The sequence below is a fragment of the Hypanus sabinus genome, chromosome 9, assembly GCF_030144855.1.
Source record: "Hypanus sabinus isolate sHypSab1 chromosome 9, sHypSab1.hap1, whole genome shotgun sequence".
Lineage (NCBI taxonomy): Eukaryota > Metazoa > Chordata > Chondrichthyes > Myliobatiformes > Dasyatidae > Hypanus > Hypanus sabinus.
In genome coordinates this window covers 88,112,602-88,127,976 of record NC_082714.1, presented here as the reverse complement: position 1 = coordinate 88,127,976, position 15,375 = coordinate 88,112,602, and the positions used below count along the sequence as shown (strand labels likewise).

At 57.5% G+C, this 15,375-nt stretch overlaps 1 protein-coding gene across 1 annotated transcript in view; it reads left to right on the top strand.

Moving 5' to 3' along the window:
* LOC132399582 (DENN domain-containing protein 4B-like) overlaps nt 1-15,375 on the top strand; it is a 148,484-nt gene that overhangs the window by 43,266 nt on the left and 89,843 nt on the right. Inside the window, 7 exon segments of the mRNA XM_059980094.1 lie at nt 417-539; nt 631-809; nt 5,355-5,511; nt 9,202-9,465; nt 9,936-10,050; nt 11,731-11,890; nt 13,573-13,637. Coding sequence (XP_059836077.1) covers nt 417-539; nt 631-809; nt 5,355-5,511; nt 9,202-9,465; nt 9,936-10,050; nt 11,731-11,890; nt 13,573-13,637 — 1,063 coding nt within the window.

The window sequence follows — 15,375 nt, the reverse complement described above, 5'->3', positions numbered from 1 at the left end:
ACAAGGAAGGTTATAAGGGCTGGAGGGGGTCATGGAGATGGAGAGGGGTGTAGGGGCTTGAGGGGGTTATGGAGACGGAGGGATGTAGGGGCTGGAGGGGGTTGGAGATGGGGAGGGGTGTAGGGGCTGCAGGGGGTTGAGACTGGGAGGGGTGTAGGGGCTTGAGGGGATTAAGGAGACGGAGAGGGGTGTGGAGGCTGGAGGGTCACGGAGACGGGGAGGGGTGTAGGAGGTTGAGGGGATTAAGGAGACGGGGAGGGTTGGAGGGACTGGAGGGGGTCACAGACGGGGAGGGGTGTAGTGGCTGGAGGGTTTTACAGAAACACGTAGGGGTATTGGTGCATAGGCAGGTTACAGAGGGAGCTCCTGCTCCCCATACTGTCCAACACTCAGTGACCGACTCGCTGCGTTTCCAGGATCGGGTCTCGGCGACCGACCGTGAATCCACTGACTTCGACTCATCAAGCTCAGACCTGCGAGAGATGGCAGACTCGCGATCCAGAACATCATCCTGCAGCCTGCAGACATCCACCGTCGAGGTGAGGGGGGGAAGAGGGAGAAAGCTGCAGGGGCCACCGGTGCCTCAGGCTTGTCCTGCTGTGTGTGACCCGCTCTCTGCCCTGCCCCCAGGTGCTCCTGTCGAGCTGTTCACGCTGCACGAGCTGCGCCTCACTGGTCTACGACGAGGAGATCATGGCTGGCTGGGCGGCTGACGACTCCAACCTCAACACCAGCTGCCCCTCCTGCTCTTCCTCCTTCGTCCCTCTGCTCAGTGTCGAAATACATGAACCTCAAATCCCGACACCCAGGTCAGTGGCCGTCATCCTCAACCTACCTCCCCATCCTCCCTCCCTTCTGATCACTGGGAGACGTGCCATCACTTCCACTTCCTTTCCATCACCACCACCCGCCCCATCTTCCCCCCACTCCACATCAACACCGTCCCCAACTCCCCCACTCCCCATCTCCCTCACTCCCCATCTCCCTCACTCCCCATCCTCCCCCCACTCCCCATCCTCCCCCCACTCCCCATCCTCCCCCCACTCCCCATCCTCCCCCCACTCCCCATCCTCCCCCCACTCCCCATCCTCCCCCCACTCCCCATCCTCCCCCCGCTCCCCATCCTCCCCCCGCTCCCCATCCTCCCCCCGCTCCCCATCCTCCCCCCGCTCCCCATCCTCCCCCCGCTCCCCATCCTCCCCCCACTCCCCATCTCCCTCACTCCCCATCCTCCCCCCACTCCCCATCTCCCTCACTCCCCATCTCCCTCACTCCCCATCTCCCTCACTCCCCATCTCCCTCACTCCCCATCTCCCTCACTCCCCATCCTCCCCCCGCTCCCCATCCTCCCCCCGCTCCCCATCCTCCCCCCACTCTCCATCTTCCCCCCACTCCCCATCCTCCCCCCACTCCCCATCCTCCCCCCACTCCCCATCCTCCCCCCACTCCCCATCCTCCCCCCACTCCCCATCCTCCCCCCACTCTCCATCTTCCCCCCACTCCCTGTCACCACCATCTTCCCCCCACTCCACATCAACACCCTCCCCAACTCCCCCACTCCCCATCTCCCTCACTCCCCATCTCCCTCACTCCCCATCTCCCTCACTCCCCATCTCCCCATCTCCCTCCGCTCCCCATCCTCCCCCCGCTCCCCATCCTCCCCCCACTCCACATCAACACCCTCCCCAACTTCCTCACTCCCCATCTCCCTCACTCCCCATCCTCCCCCCGCTCCCCATCCTCCCCCCGCTCCCCATCCTCCCCCCACTCCACATCAACACCCTCCCCAACTCCCCCACTCCCCATCTCCCTCACTCCCCATCTCCCTCACTCCCCATCCTCCCCTCACTCCCCATCCTCCCCCCACTCCCCATCCTCCCCCCACTCCCCATCCTCCCCCCACTCCCCATCCTCCCCCCACTCCCCATCCTCCCCCACTCCCCATCTCCCTCACTCCCCATCTCCCTCACCCCGCATCCTCCCCCCTCTCCCCATCACCACCACCCACCCCATCTTCCCCCCACTCCACATCAACACCCTCCCCAACTCCCCCACTCCCCATCTCCCTCACTCCCCATCTCCCTCACTCCCCATCTCCCTCACCCCGCATCCTCCCCCCTCTCCCCGTCACCACCACCCGCCCCATCTTCCCCCCACTCCACATCAACACCCTCCCCAACTCCCGCACTCCCCATCTCCCTCACTCCCCATCCTCCCCCCACTCCCCGTCACCACCACCCACCCCATCTTCCCCCCACTCCACATCAACACCCTCCCCAACTCCCCCACTCCCCATCTCCCTCACTCCCCATCTCCCTCACTCCCCATCCTCCCCCCACTCCCCATCCTCCCCCCACTCCCCATCCTCCCCCCACTCCCCATCCTCCCCCCACTCCCCATCCTCCCCCCACTCCCCATCTCCCTCACTCCCCACTCCCCATCTCCCCATCTCCCTCACTCCCCATCCTCCCCCCGCTCCCCATCCTCCCCCCACTCCACATCAACACCCTCCCCAACTCCCTCACTCCCCATCTCCCTCACTCCCCATCCTCCCCCCGCTCCCCATCCTCCCCCCGCTCCCCATCCTCCCCCCGCTCCCCATCCTCCCCCCGCTCCCCATCCGCCCCCCGCTCCCCATCCTCCCCCCACTCCACATCAACACCCTCCCCAACTCCCCCACTCCCCATCTCCCTCACTCCCCATCTCCCTCACTCCCCATCCTCCCCCCACTCCCCATCCTCCCCCCACTCCCCATCCTCCCCCCACTCCCCATCCTCCCCCCACTCCCCATCCTCCCCCCACTCCCCATCCTCCCTCACTCCCCATCCTCCCTCACTCCCCATCCTCCCTCACTCCCCATCCTCCCTCACTCCCCATCCTCCCTCACTCCCCATCTCCCCATCTCCCTCACTCCCCATCCTCCCCCCGCTCCCCATCCTCCCCCCACTCCACATCAACACCCTCCCCAACTCCCTCACTCCCCATCTCCCTCACTCCCCATCCTCCCCCCGCTCCCCATCCTCCCCCCGCTCCCCATCCTCCCCCCGCTCCCCATCCTCCCCCCACTCCACATCAACACCCTCCCCAACTCCCCCACTCCCCATCTCCCTCACTCCCCATCTCCCTCACCCCGCATCCTCCCCCCTCTCCCCGTCACCACCACCCGCCCCATCTTCCCCCCACTCCACATCAACACCCTCCCCAACTCCCGCACTCCCCATCTCCCTCACTCCCCATCCTCCCCCCACTCCCCGTCACCACCACCCACCCCATCTTCCCCCCACTCCACATCAACACCCTCCCCAACTCCCGCACTCCCCATCTCCCTCACTCCCCATCCTCCCCCCACTCCCCGTCACCACCACCCACCCCATCTTCCCCCCACTCCACATCAACACCCTCCCCAACTCCCCCACTCCCCAACTCCCCAACTCCCCCACTCCCCAACTCCCCCATTCCCCATCTCCCTCACTCCCCATCCTCCCCCCACACCCCATCCTCCCCCCACTCCCCATCCTCCCCCCACTCCCCATCCTCCCCCACTCCCCATCCTCCCCCACTCCCCATCCTCCCTCACTCCCCATCCTCCCTCACTCCCCATCCTCCCTCACTCCCCATCCTCCCTCACTCCCCATCCTCCCTCACTCCCCATCCTCCCTCACTCCCCATCCTCCCTCACTCCCCATCCTCCCTCACTCCCCATCCTCCCTCACTCCCCATCCTCCCCCACTCCCCATCCTCCCCCATCCTCCCCCACTCCCCATCCTCCCCCACTCCCCATCTCCCTCACACCCCATCCTCCCCCCACACCCCATCCTCCCCCCACACCCCATCCTCCCCCCACACCCCATCCTCCCCCCACACCCCATCCTCCCCCCACACCCCATCCTCCCCCCACACCCCATCCTCCCCCCCATACCCCATCCTCCCCCCCACACCCCATCCTCCCTCACTCCCCATCCTCCCCCCACTCTCCATCTTCCCCCCACTCCCTGTCACCACCATCTTCCCCCCACTCCACATCAACACCCTCCCCAACTCCCCCACCCCATCTCCCTCACCCCCCATCCTCCCCCCACTCCCCGTCACCACCACCCACCCCATCTTCCCCCCACTCCACATCAACACCCTCCCCAACTCCCCCACTCCCCATCCTCCCCCCACTCCCCGTCACCACCACCCACCCCATCTTCCCCCCACTCCACATCAACACCCTCTCCAACTCCCCCACTCCCCAACTCCCCCACTCCCCAACTCCCCCACTCCCCATCTCCCTCACTCCCCATCCTCCCCCCACACCCCATCCTCCCCCCACACCCCATCCTCCCCCCACACCCCATCCTCCCCCCACACCCCATCCTCCCCCCACACCCCATCCTCCCCCCCACTCCCCATCCTCCACCACTCCCCATCCTCCACCACTCCCCATCCTCCCTCACTTCCCATCCTCCCTCACACCCCATCCTCCCCCCACACCCCATCCTCCCTCACTCCCCATCCTCCCCCCACTCTCCATCTTCCCCCCACTCCCTGTCACCACCATCTTCCCCCCACTCCACATCAACACCCTCCCCAACTCCCCCACTCCCCATCTCCCTCACTCCCCATCCTCCCCCCACTCCCCCATCACCACCACCCGCCCCATCTTCCCCCCACTCCACATTAACACCCTCCCCATCTCCCTCACTCCCCACCCTCCCCTCACTCCCCGTCACCACCACCCGCCCCATCTTCCCCCCACTCCACATCAACACCCCAACTCCCCCACTCCCCATCTCCCTCACTCCCCATCTCCCTCACTCCCCATCCTCCCCCCACTCCCCATCCTCCCCCACTCCCCATCTTTCCCCCACTCCCCATCTCCCCCTCTCCCCATCTCCCTATGTTCCCCCACACTCCCTTCCCCACCTCATTTTTCTCCCTCTCAACCCTTTATCCACTTTTGCTCCCTTCTGCCCTGCCTCCCATCCCCCTTCTGCCCCGTCCCCTCCTTCTTACCACTTCTGCCCCTCTCCTTTCTCCTCCTTCTCCTCTCCTCCCCCTTCTGCCTCTCTGCTTCTCCCTTCTGCCCCCTCATTCCCCTTCTGCCCTCTCACCCCCCATCCCCTCACTCATCCCCCTTTTTCCCCCTTACACCCTACCTTCGGCCTCCTCTCTCTTCTCCCCTCTCCCCTTCCTTCTACACCCTCCCCTTCCTTCTTGCATCTTCCCTTCCACCACGCCCCACCCCTCCCCTCTTGCCCCCCCCTCCCAGTCTCTCCCTGTCTATCCCTCGAGCTCTTGCTTGTGCCTCGGTCGCTGAGGTTGCTTCTGTGAGGAAGTTAACGGGTGGCTCACGCTGTGATTGATTGCAGTTCGCAGGAAGGCTCAGTGAGCAGCGCCAGCGTCCCTCTGTCCCTGACCGACCACTCGGGGAGCAGCACCCAGTCGCCCATCTTGAGTGACCGCGGTCAAATCCTGAGCGAGGAAGAGGCAGTGACGGACAGTGCCAGCCGGTGGAGCAGCATGTTGGTGAGTCCACCTCTCCCTCCCAAACCTCCTACCACCTGCCTGTCCCTCGAATCCATCCTCCACATTGAAATTTAAACCCCTTCACCACTCAGGACATTGGAGGCTCCGGAAGTTACTGGTAGCCGTATAAAACTTTGGGTGAGGGAGTACTGTGTTCAGTTCTGGCCAGCTTTGGAGAGTGAGTAGAAAAGTTTCACCAGGATCTATCTGGGTGAGAGGGCATGAAGAGGCTGTACAAACGTGGGTGGTTTTCTGTGGAGCGTCAGAGAATTCATGCTGTTCCGTATTTTCATAGCTATCTGTGGTGCTGGAGATGAGTGGTGGAGGGTTCTGATCAAGCAATGCTCAGTGGCTAGGTCCATGCTCAGCCAGCTATCGAATAACAACATACTCTTTCCATGGGCGATATGGGGGTGTTTCAGGAACATTGGGCACCGGTTGTGGGTGGGTGGAGGGGTGTGCGGGAAGTGGAATAGTGTCAACTTTGGAAATATGTGTTAGTCATCATCTGCCTGGCTTTTGCTTGCTCTGTGGTGGTTTGAATTTGTAATAATTGTAGCTTTGTACAGAAAAAGACGCCACCTAACAGAGGTTTATCAAATACCGAGAGGCAGCGGCAGAGACAGTCTTTTCCCCAGGGTAGAGGTTTCTAATATTATAGGAGATACCTGTATGATGAGTGGATGACTTCACACCATCCCACCTCCAGCTCCTGGCAGGTCAGCCACAAGTTCAAATGTTAAAGAGTGGCTTTATTTGTCACAAGCACTTGGAAACATACAGAGAAAGGTGTCATTTGCATCAGCAACCAACACAGTGTGAGGATGTGCTGGGGGCAGCCCACAAGTATCATCACGTTTCTGGCACGCCCACACTTCCTAACCCTCACCGACGCGTCTTTGGGAAGTGGGAGGAAACTGAAACTCCCAGAAGAAACCACAATTCCTTACAAACAGCTAGGGGAGTTCAATTCCAGTCTTACGCTCGCCATTGCTAAGTGCTGGGCCACTCCCGGTGGGCCCAGTCACTGGCTCCAGTGCCAGGCTGTACCCAGATCGTGGATACAAACTGCAGACGCGGGGGATCCCAGACTGACAGCGGAAAGTGATCAGCCGCCGCTGTCTATCGCCCAGACCCGGCCTGGAAGACAGGCATGTTGTCAGGGTTCCGGGATTTTGTGGCTCCGGGGATGTGCTGATTTTAGGCCCGTGCCCCTGACAGAACATGGAACATTAGCAAGGCTTGCGTGCCCAGAGAGCTGCACCTTTCTGGTGCCAACTTTCCTGGCGCAGAGCTTGGAAAAAGCGACACACCAGATTTGTAACAACATAAATCAGCGAGTTGTTTGTTGTGTCTTTCCCTCGCTGTGAAACGGGGAGGGAGAGAGAGCCTGTGGTGTCGGATTATTGGGAACCGCAATGTCTGTGTCTTTCTCTCGCTGTGAAACGGGGAGGGAGAGAGAGCCTGTGGTGTCGGATTATTGGGAACCGCAATGTCTGTGTCTTTATTGATGCGTGAAACAGGGAGGGAGAGAGAGCCTGTGGTGTCGGATTATTGAGAACCGCAATGTCTGTGTCTTTCTCTCGCTGTGAAACGGGGAGGGAGAGAGAACCTGTGGTGTCGGATTATTGGGAACCGCAATGTCTGTGTCTTTATTGATGCGTGAAACAGGGAGGGAGAGAGAGCCTGTGGTGTCGGATTATTGAGAACCGCAATGTCTGTGTCTTTCTCTCGCTGTGAAACGGGGAGGGAGAGAGAGCCTGTGGTGTCGGATTATTGGGAACCGCAATGTCTGTGTCTTTCTCTCGCTGTGAAACAGGGAGGGAGAGAGAGCCTGTGGTGTCGGATTATTGGGTACCACAATGTCTGTGTCTTTCTCTCGCTGTGAAACGGGGAGGGAGAGAGAGCCTGTGGTGTCGGATTATTGGGTACCGCAATGTCTGTGTCTTTCTCTCGCTGTGAAACGGGGAGGGAGAGAGAGCCTGTGGTGTTGGATTATTGGGAACCGCAATGTCTGTGTCTTTATTGATGCGTGAAACAGGGAGGGAGAGAGAGCCTGTGGTGTCGGATTATTGAGAACCGCAATGTCTGTGTCTTTCTCTCGCTGTGAAACGGGGAGGGAGAGAGAGCCTGTGGTGTCGGATTATTGGGAACCGCAATGTCTGTGTCTTTCTCTCGCTGTGAAACAGGGAGGGAGAGAGAGCCTGTGGTGTCGGATTATTGGGTACCACAATGTCTGTGTCTTTCTCTCGCTGTGAAACGGGGAGGGAGAGAGAGCCTGTGGTGTCGGATTATTGGGTACCGCAATGTCTGTGTCTTTCTCTCGCTGTGAAATGGGGAGGGAGAGAGAGCCTGTGGTGTTGGATTATTGGGTACCGCAATGTCTGTGTCTTTCTCTCGCTGTGAAACGGGGAGGGAGAGAGAGCCTGTGGTGTTGGATTATTGGGTACCGCAATGTCTGTGTCTTTCTCTCGCTGTGAAACGGGGAGGGAGAGAGAGCCTGTGGTGTCGGATTATTGGGAACCGCAATGTCTGTGTCTTTCTCTCGCTGTGAAACGGGGAGGGAGAGAGAGCCTGTGGTGTTGGATTATTGGGTACCGCAATGTCTGTGTCTTTATTGACGCGTGCTGCACGCTCGAGAGCCCGGAGGGTGCTGAAGCTGCCTTGCTGCTGGTGGGGGTGGGGTTGTCGCTGCCTTGCTGCTGGTTGTGTGTGGGAGGTGGGAGTTGGGGCTTTGGGGTTCTAATGTTTTAACTGTCGTTCATTCTTTGGGACACTCCTCTGTTTTCGTGCATGTTTGCAAAGAAAGCATTTCAGGATGTATATTGTATACATTTCTCTGACGTTAAATGTACCTATTGAATGTTGACCTATTGAACACTGGACTGCCACTTGGGCACTTGCCTGTCACTCAGATTTTTTTTATTGTAATGCAGATGTCAAATGTTTGTCTGTAACACAGACATTGGTTTACAACACAGATGCCGGCCTGTAACACAGACATTGGTTTACAACACAGATGCCGGCCTGTAACACAGACATTGGCTTACAACACAGATGTTGGCCTGTAACACAGACGTTGGTTTACAACACAGATGTTGGCCTGTAACACAGACGTTGGTTTACAACACAGATGTTGGCCTGTAACACAGACGTTGGTTTACAACACAGATGCCGGCCTGTAACACAGACGTTGGTTTACAACACAGATGTTGGCCTGTAACACAGACGTTGGTTTACAACACAGATGCCGGCCTGTAACACAGACATTGGCTTACAACGCAGATGTTGGCCTGTAACACAGACGTTGGTTTACAACACAGATGTTGGCCTGTAACACAGACGTTGGTTTACAACACAGATGCCGGCCTGTAACACAGACATTGGTTTACAACACAGATGTTGGCCTGTAACACAGACGTTGGTTTACAACACAGATGTTGGCCTGTAACACAGACGTTGGTTTACAACACAGATGTTGGCCTGTAACACAGACGTTGGTTTACAACACAGATGTTGGCCTGTAACACAGACGTTGGTTTACAACTCAGATGCCGGCCTGTAACACAGACGTTGGTTTACAACACAGATGTTGGCCTGTAACACAGACGTTGGTTTACAACACAGATGTTGGCCTGTAACACAGACGTTGGCCTGTAACACAGACATTGTCTTTCTCTCCTCGCTGAGATGCTGCAGAGCTGGTTGGGGTGCGGCGCTGGGGAGCTGGAGCCGGAGCGGGTGACGGTGGCCTACGTTAGCCCCCTGGTCCTGCGCAAGGAGGTGGAGAGCCTGCTGGAAAATGAAGGAGACTCGGTGCTGTCGCAGGTTGAACTCATCGACAACCATCCCATCATCTTCTGGAACCTGGTCTGGTACTTCCAGCGGCTCGAGCTGTCGCACCACCTGCTGCGGCTGGTGCTGACCTCGCGACATGCCCGCGCCACGCCACAGGTACACGTGCACCTCGGGGGCCGGTGGCAGTCCATGCTGCACCATTATTCGCCCAGCACCCTCCCCCTCCCCCCCCCCGGCTGCAAATGAGCCACGCTGAGCTTAATGCAAACTCAGCCGAGGACGGAGTGAACAGTTGGAGGGGAGGAATCTCACAGAGAGGCAGGCACACCCAGCAGGCACATGGGGGTTGGGGAAGAGCTGGTGGTCAGGTAAGGGTTCAGGGAGAAGCGTGGGAGGGGTTCAGAGGGTGGGGTTATGTTGATACGAACACAAACCTTCATCTCAGAAGTGTGTGAGTCTCTCCCCCCCCGCTGCCCCGCCCCCTCTCTGCCATCTTCGCCTCTCCCACCGCCCTCGACCCCTCTCCATCCCTCTGCATTGCTTTCTTTCTGCCCGCCTGCCTGTGTCTCGGAATTGGGGAGAGGTGTCAGTGGAAAGTGTGCTGACTTGTGTCTGTGTGTTTGCAGGAGCCCCCGGTCTGGGTGTGCGGTAACGTGATGCTCCGTGTTCGCACCCTGTGGGACATCCTGACCATTGATCCGGACCATTGCCCCCCACTCTACGTCCTTTGGAGGATGTACAGTAAGTTGCTGACCCTCACTCTGTCCCCGGCCCTGCTCAGGCACCCGGGGGTACGTTCTGCAGGATGGGGAGAGGTTTTCCCACTGACCTGACCGAGTGCAGGGAACTGTGTGGTACTGAGGCCAACACAACCTCTGGACTGGAGTCTGTCACTGGACTCGAGGGGTCAAGGTTGAATTTATTGTCAGATGAATGCACGGGGGTGGGTGAGGTAACATAAAACTGAAGACAGTGTCTGACCTCGGTTCAGCCACAAAGCGCACAATCTCCAACCACCCAGCGTCCTACAGAGTCAAAGTGAAATTTATTATGTACGCGCTGGAGCTGCAAGAAGCCTACTTGAAGCAGCATTCACAAGAAAAACAAAACAAACACAATTTATAGTCGATTTTTACCTGAAAGAACACAAATAGCACAGAAACAAATACAAAATCCTTTGTGATGCCAAGTGATCAAAGTATTAGAATTGATCACATGTACAGTTAAAAGCTTGTCTTGCATACTGTGCACACAGATCAAATCATTACACAACGCAGTGAACCAGGAGTGACAGCGGAATAAACGCTACAGACAAAGTGCAGTACAAGTACATGATGAACTGCAAGACCATAATGAGGTAGATTGTGAGGCAAAGGTCCATTCAAGAGTCTAACAACAGTGGGATGGAAGCTGTCCTTGAGCCTGGTGGGACGTGCTTTCAGTTTTTTGTATCTTCTGCCTGATGGGAGAGGAGAGAAGAGAAAATGTCTGGGTGGATGGTGTGATTGATTCAGCTGGCTGCATTACCAAGGTTGCAAGAAGCGTGGACAGAGTCCATGGAGGGGAGGCTGTGGCCACCACTCTCTGCAGTTTCTTCCAGTAACATACAGAGCAGTTGCTGTGCCCAGCCGTTATGTATGCAGACAGAATGCTTTCTATAGTGGTCAGAGTGTTCCTGTATCAAGGCAGTGATTCAGGTTGTGCTAGTTGGGTGAAGAACCGAATGGCTGAAGGGATGTAGCTGTTCCCGAACCTGGTGATGTTGGGCTTCAGCCTTCAGTACCTCCTGTCTGATGACAACTGTGAGGAGATGGCATGGCCCTGATGATGCGGATCCTTGAGGATGGACGTTGGTGAGGAGAGATGTGCCCATGATGTACTGGACAGAGTCCACCATCTTCACAGCTGCCTATTTGCAGTCCTGTCCCAAATCGAGATGCTCCCAGTCAGAATTCTTTCAACGGTACATTTCAGAATCAGGTTAATTATCATCGACATGTGTGGAGAAATGTTTTGTTTTGCAGCAGCAGTACAGTGCAATACATAAAATATACTGTTAAAATAAGAAATATGAATTTATTTATTTAGCAATACAGTGTGGAATAGGCCCTCCAGCCATTCACACCGCCCCAGACACCCCACAACACCAATTAACCCTAATCTAATCATGGGACAATTTACAATGACCAGCTGAACTACCCGGTCTGACTTTGGACTGTGGGAGGAAACAGGAGCACCCGGAGAGAACACAGTGAGACCTGCAGAGGCTTCATAAGAACAGCGCAGGAGCTGTAATAGTGTTGCTCAGATACGCTACCGTAAATACTCAGCTCGTTAGTTCTGCTGACGGTTTGTGAGGTGGCTGAGGCGGCAACGCTCAGCCCAAGGGTGTTGACGAGGGGGTTGTGTCGCCCTGTGCAGGTCAAATCCCACAGCACCGGTGGAGGACCCTGCAGCACCCCGTCACGCTCAGCTACCTGGAGGAAGTGGTCATGCACGTGGGGCTGAATGAGGTGCACAAGGCTATCAGACTGATCCGGGACACGCCGCGCCATCAGGGAGCTGGTTCTCCACAGCAGAGGTAGAGGATGGAGAGGGGTGTTGGGGGGAAGCAGTCAGTCCATAATCCCACCTCTGAGCCACTCCCTAACCCTGCCCTCCCACTTCCACCCCAATTCCTGCCAACACCCATCAGTCCCTGAACCTGTCCTCCTCCTTCCCCATTCCATCCCCTAACACAGTCATTTCCCCTTTCTCCCTCCCCCCAGTATGTTCCCCTAACCCTCTCTCCCTCCCCTGGCATGTCCCATAACTCGCTCTCTCTCCCTCGCCCTGATAGATCTCCTCACTCTCTCTCCCCCGGTACCTCCAGTAACTCTCCCTGTCCCTCCCCTGGTACTTCCCAAAACTCTTTCCCTCCTCCCCCAACCCCATTATGTCCCCTAACTCTCTACCTCCCCCGGTAAGTCCCTGTGCTGTCCGGTTTTAAATGCCCTTTCGCCGGGGAAAGGACAATGTGACCATCCGTTTTATCAACTTCCCTTATGATTTTATAAGCTCTCCCCTCAGCCTCTTTTGCTCCAGGGAAAACAGTCACAGTCTGTCCAGTCTCCAAGAGACTACAGAATGAGCAGGCCCTTCAGCCCACCTAGTCCACATCTAATCCCAGCCACCCACACCCAAACCATGGCCCTTCATGCTTCTCCCATCTGTGTACCTATCTTTATTTCTCCTAAATGTTGAAATGAAACCCACATCCACCACTTCCACTGCAGTTCCACACTCTCACCATGCTCCTAGTGAAGGAGTTTCCCTCATGTTCTCCTCAAACATTTCACCTTTCACTCTTAACCCATGACCTCTAGTTGAAGTCTACCCCAACCTCAGTGGAAAAAGCCTGCTTGCATTTACCCTATCTATACCCCTCATGCTTTTAAAAAGATCTCCTATCATTCTCCTGTCATATTCAGCCTTTCCCATAACTCGCCCTCAAGTCCTGGCAACATCTTCGTAAAACTTTCCTGTATTCTTCCTATAATTACTGTCCCGAAGAACCGACAGGCTTGGCCATATGCTTAAATCATGCTGACCAGGGCAATATATACCAATCCGGGTGCAGCCTCACTCACGTCCCAGTCGGGGCCCACCAACCCACAACATTAGGTTCAAAGGTTGGCTTTACTTATCACACGTACAGTGAAATGCATGGTCCATGCCGAAACAAATCAGCAACTGTTGTGCAGGGGAAGCCGCAAGAGTCACCATGCTCTCGGTGCGGACGTGACCACAGCTCACTACCCCTGACCCGCACGTCTCCTGGGAAATAACCAGAGCACCCAGAGGAAACCGTGCTGTTGTCTCGTTACCCCCTACCCTCCACCTCCACATCTCCCTCCATCCCCACCCACCCCTCCCCCTCCTCTCTCACTCTCTGTCCCAATCTCTCCCCCTCTCTTCTGTCGCCCTCTCCCCCTCACCTTCTGATTCTCTCTCTCTTCCCCCTTTCCTCCCCAAAACCTTCTACCTGCAGTGTGCACCCCTACATCTTACGAAGCCCTCACTCTTTGGCCTTGCCTGCCCACTTTGCCCTCAGCCCTCCCCCCATCCGGTAGCAGTGCTCCGTCGCTGCCTATGTCTGCCACAGTTGCAGCTGCTCAAACTGTTCTTCAGCCGCATGCGGGAATGGGGACGGGGAAGTGAGGAGCCCAGGCAGCTCAAACTAAGTGTTCCACCTTCTGCTCCCACTACCCTCCCCTACTACAGGAGCCTGTACAGAGAGATCCTCTTCCTGACCATGGCTGCCATCGGCAAGGACAACATGAATGTTGGTGAGGATGAATAATGTACATTGCAGGGGGTCCAAAGCAACCTCTACACCATCCCATCCCACACTGCCGGGGTCAGACACAGAGCGAAACTCCCTCCACACTGTCCCATCACACACTCCCGGGGTCAGACACAGAGTGAAACTCGCTCCACACAGTCCCATCAAACACTCGCGGGGTCAGACACAGAGTGAAGCTCCCTCCACACCGTCCCATCAAACACTCCCGGGGTCAGACACAGAGCGAAACACCCTCCACACCTTCCCATCACACACTCCCGGGGTCAGACACAGAGCGAAACTCCCTCCACACCTTCCCATCACACACTCCCGGGGTCAGACACAGAGCGAAACTCCCTCCACACTGTCCCATCCCACACTGCCGGGGTCAGACACAGAGCGAAACACCCTCCACACCTTCCCATCACACACTCCCGGGGTCAGACACAGAGCGAAACTCCCTCCACACCTTCCCATCACACACTCCCGGGGTCAGACACAGAGCGAAACTCCCTCCACACTGTCCCATCACACACTCCCGGGGTCAGACACAGAGTGAAACTCCCTCCACACCGTCCCATCAAACACTCCCGGGGTCAGACACAGAGTGAAACTCCCTCCACACCGTCCCATCAAACACTCCCGGGGTCAGACACAGAGCGAAACACCCTCCACACCTTCCCATCACACACTCCCGGGGTCAGACACAGAGCGAAACACCCTCCACACCTTCCCATCACACACTCCCGGGGTCAGACACAGAGCGAAACTCCCTCCACACCTTCCCATCACACACTCCCGGGGTCAGACACAGAGTGAAACTCCCTCCACACTGTCCCATCACACACTCCCGGGGTCAGACACAGAGCGAAACTCCCTCCACACCTTCCCATCACACACTACCGGGGTCAGACACAGAGCGAAACTCCCTCCACACCTTCCCATCACACACTCCTGGGGTCAGACACAGAGTGAAACTCCCTCTACACCATCCCATCCCACACTGCCGGGGTCAGACACAGAGCGAAACACCCTCCACACCTTCCCATCACTCACTCCCGGGGTCAGACACAGAGCGAAACTCCCTCCACACCTTCCCATCACACACTCCCGGCGTCAGACACAGAGTGAAACTCCCTCCACACCGTCCCATCAAACACTCCCCGGGTCAGACACAGAGTGAAACTCCCTCCACACCGTCCCAGCACACACTCCCGGGGTCAGACACAGTGCGAAACTCCCTCCACACCGTCCCATCACACACTCCCGGGGTCAGACACAGAGTGAAGCTCCCTCTTCACCATCCCATCACACACTCCCGGTGTCAGACACAGAGTGAAACTCCCTCTACACTGTCCCATCACGCACTCCCGGGGTCAGACACAGTGTGAAACTCCCTCTACGCTGCCCATCACACACCCCCGGGGTCAGACACAGTGCGAAACTCCCTCCACACCGTCCCATCACACACTCCCGTGGTCAGACACAGAGTGAAACTCCCTCTACACTGTCCCATCACACAATCCCGGGGTCAGACACAGAGTGAAACTCCCACCTCACCGTCCCATCACACTCTCCCGGGGTCAGGCACAGAGCGAAACACCCTCCACACCTTCCCATCACACACTCCCGGGGTCAGACACAGAGCGAAACACCCTCCACACCTTCCCATCACACACTCCCGGGGTCAGACACAGAGCGAAACTCACTCCACACCTTCCCATCACACACTCCCGGGGTCA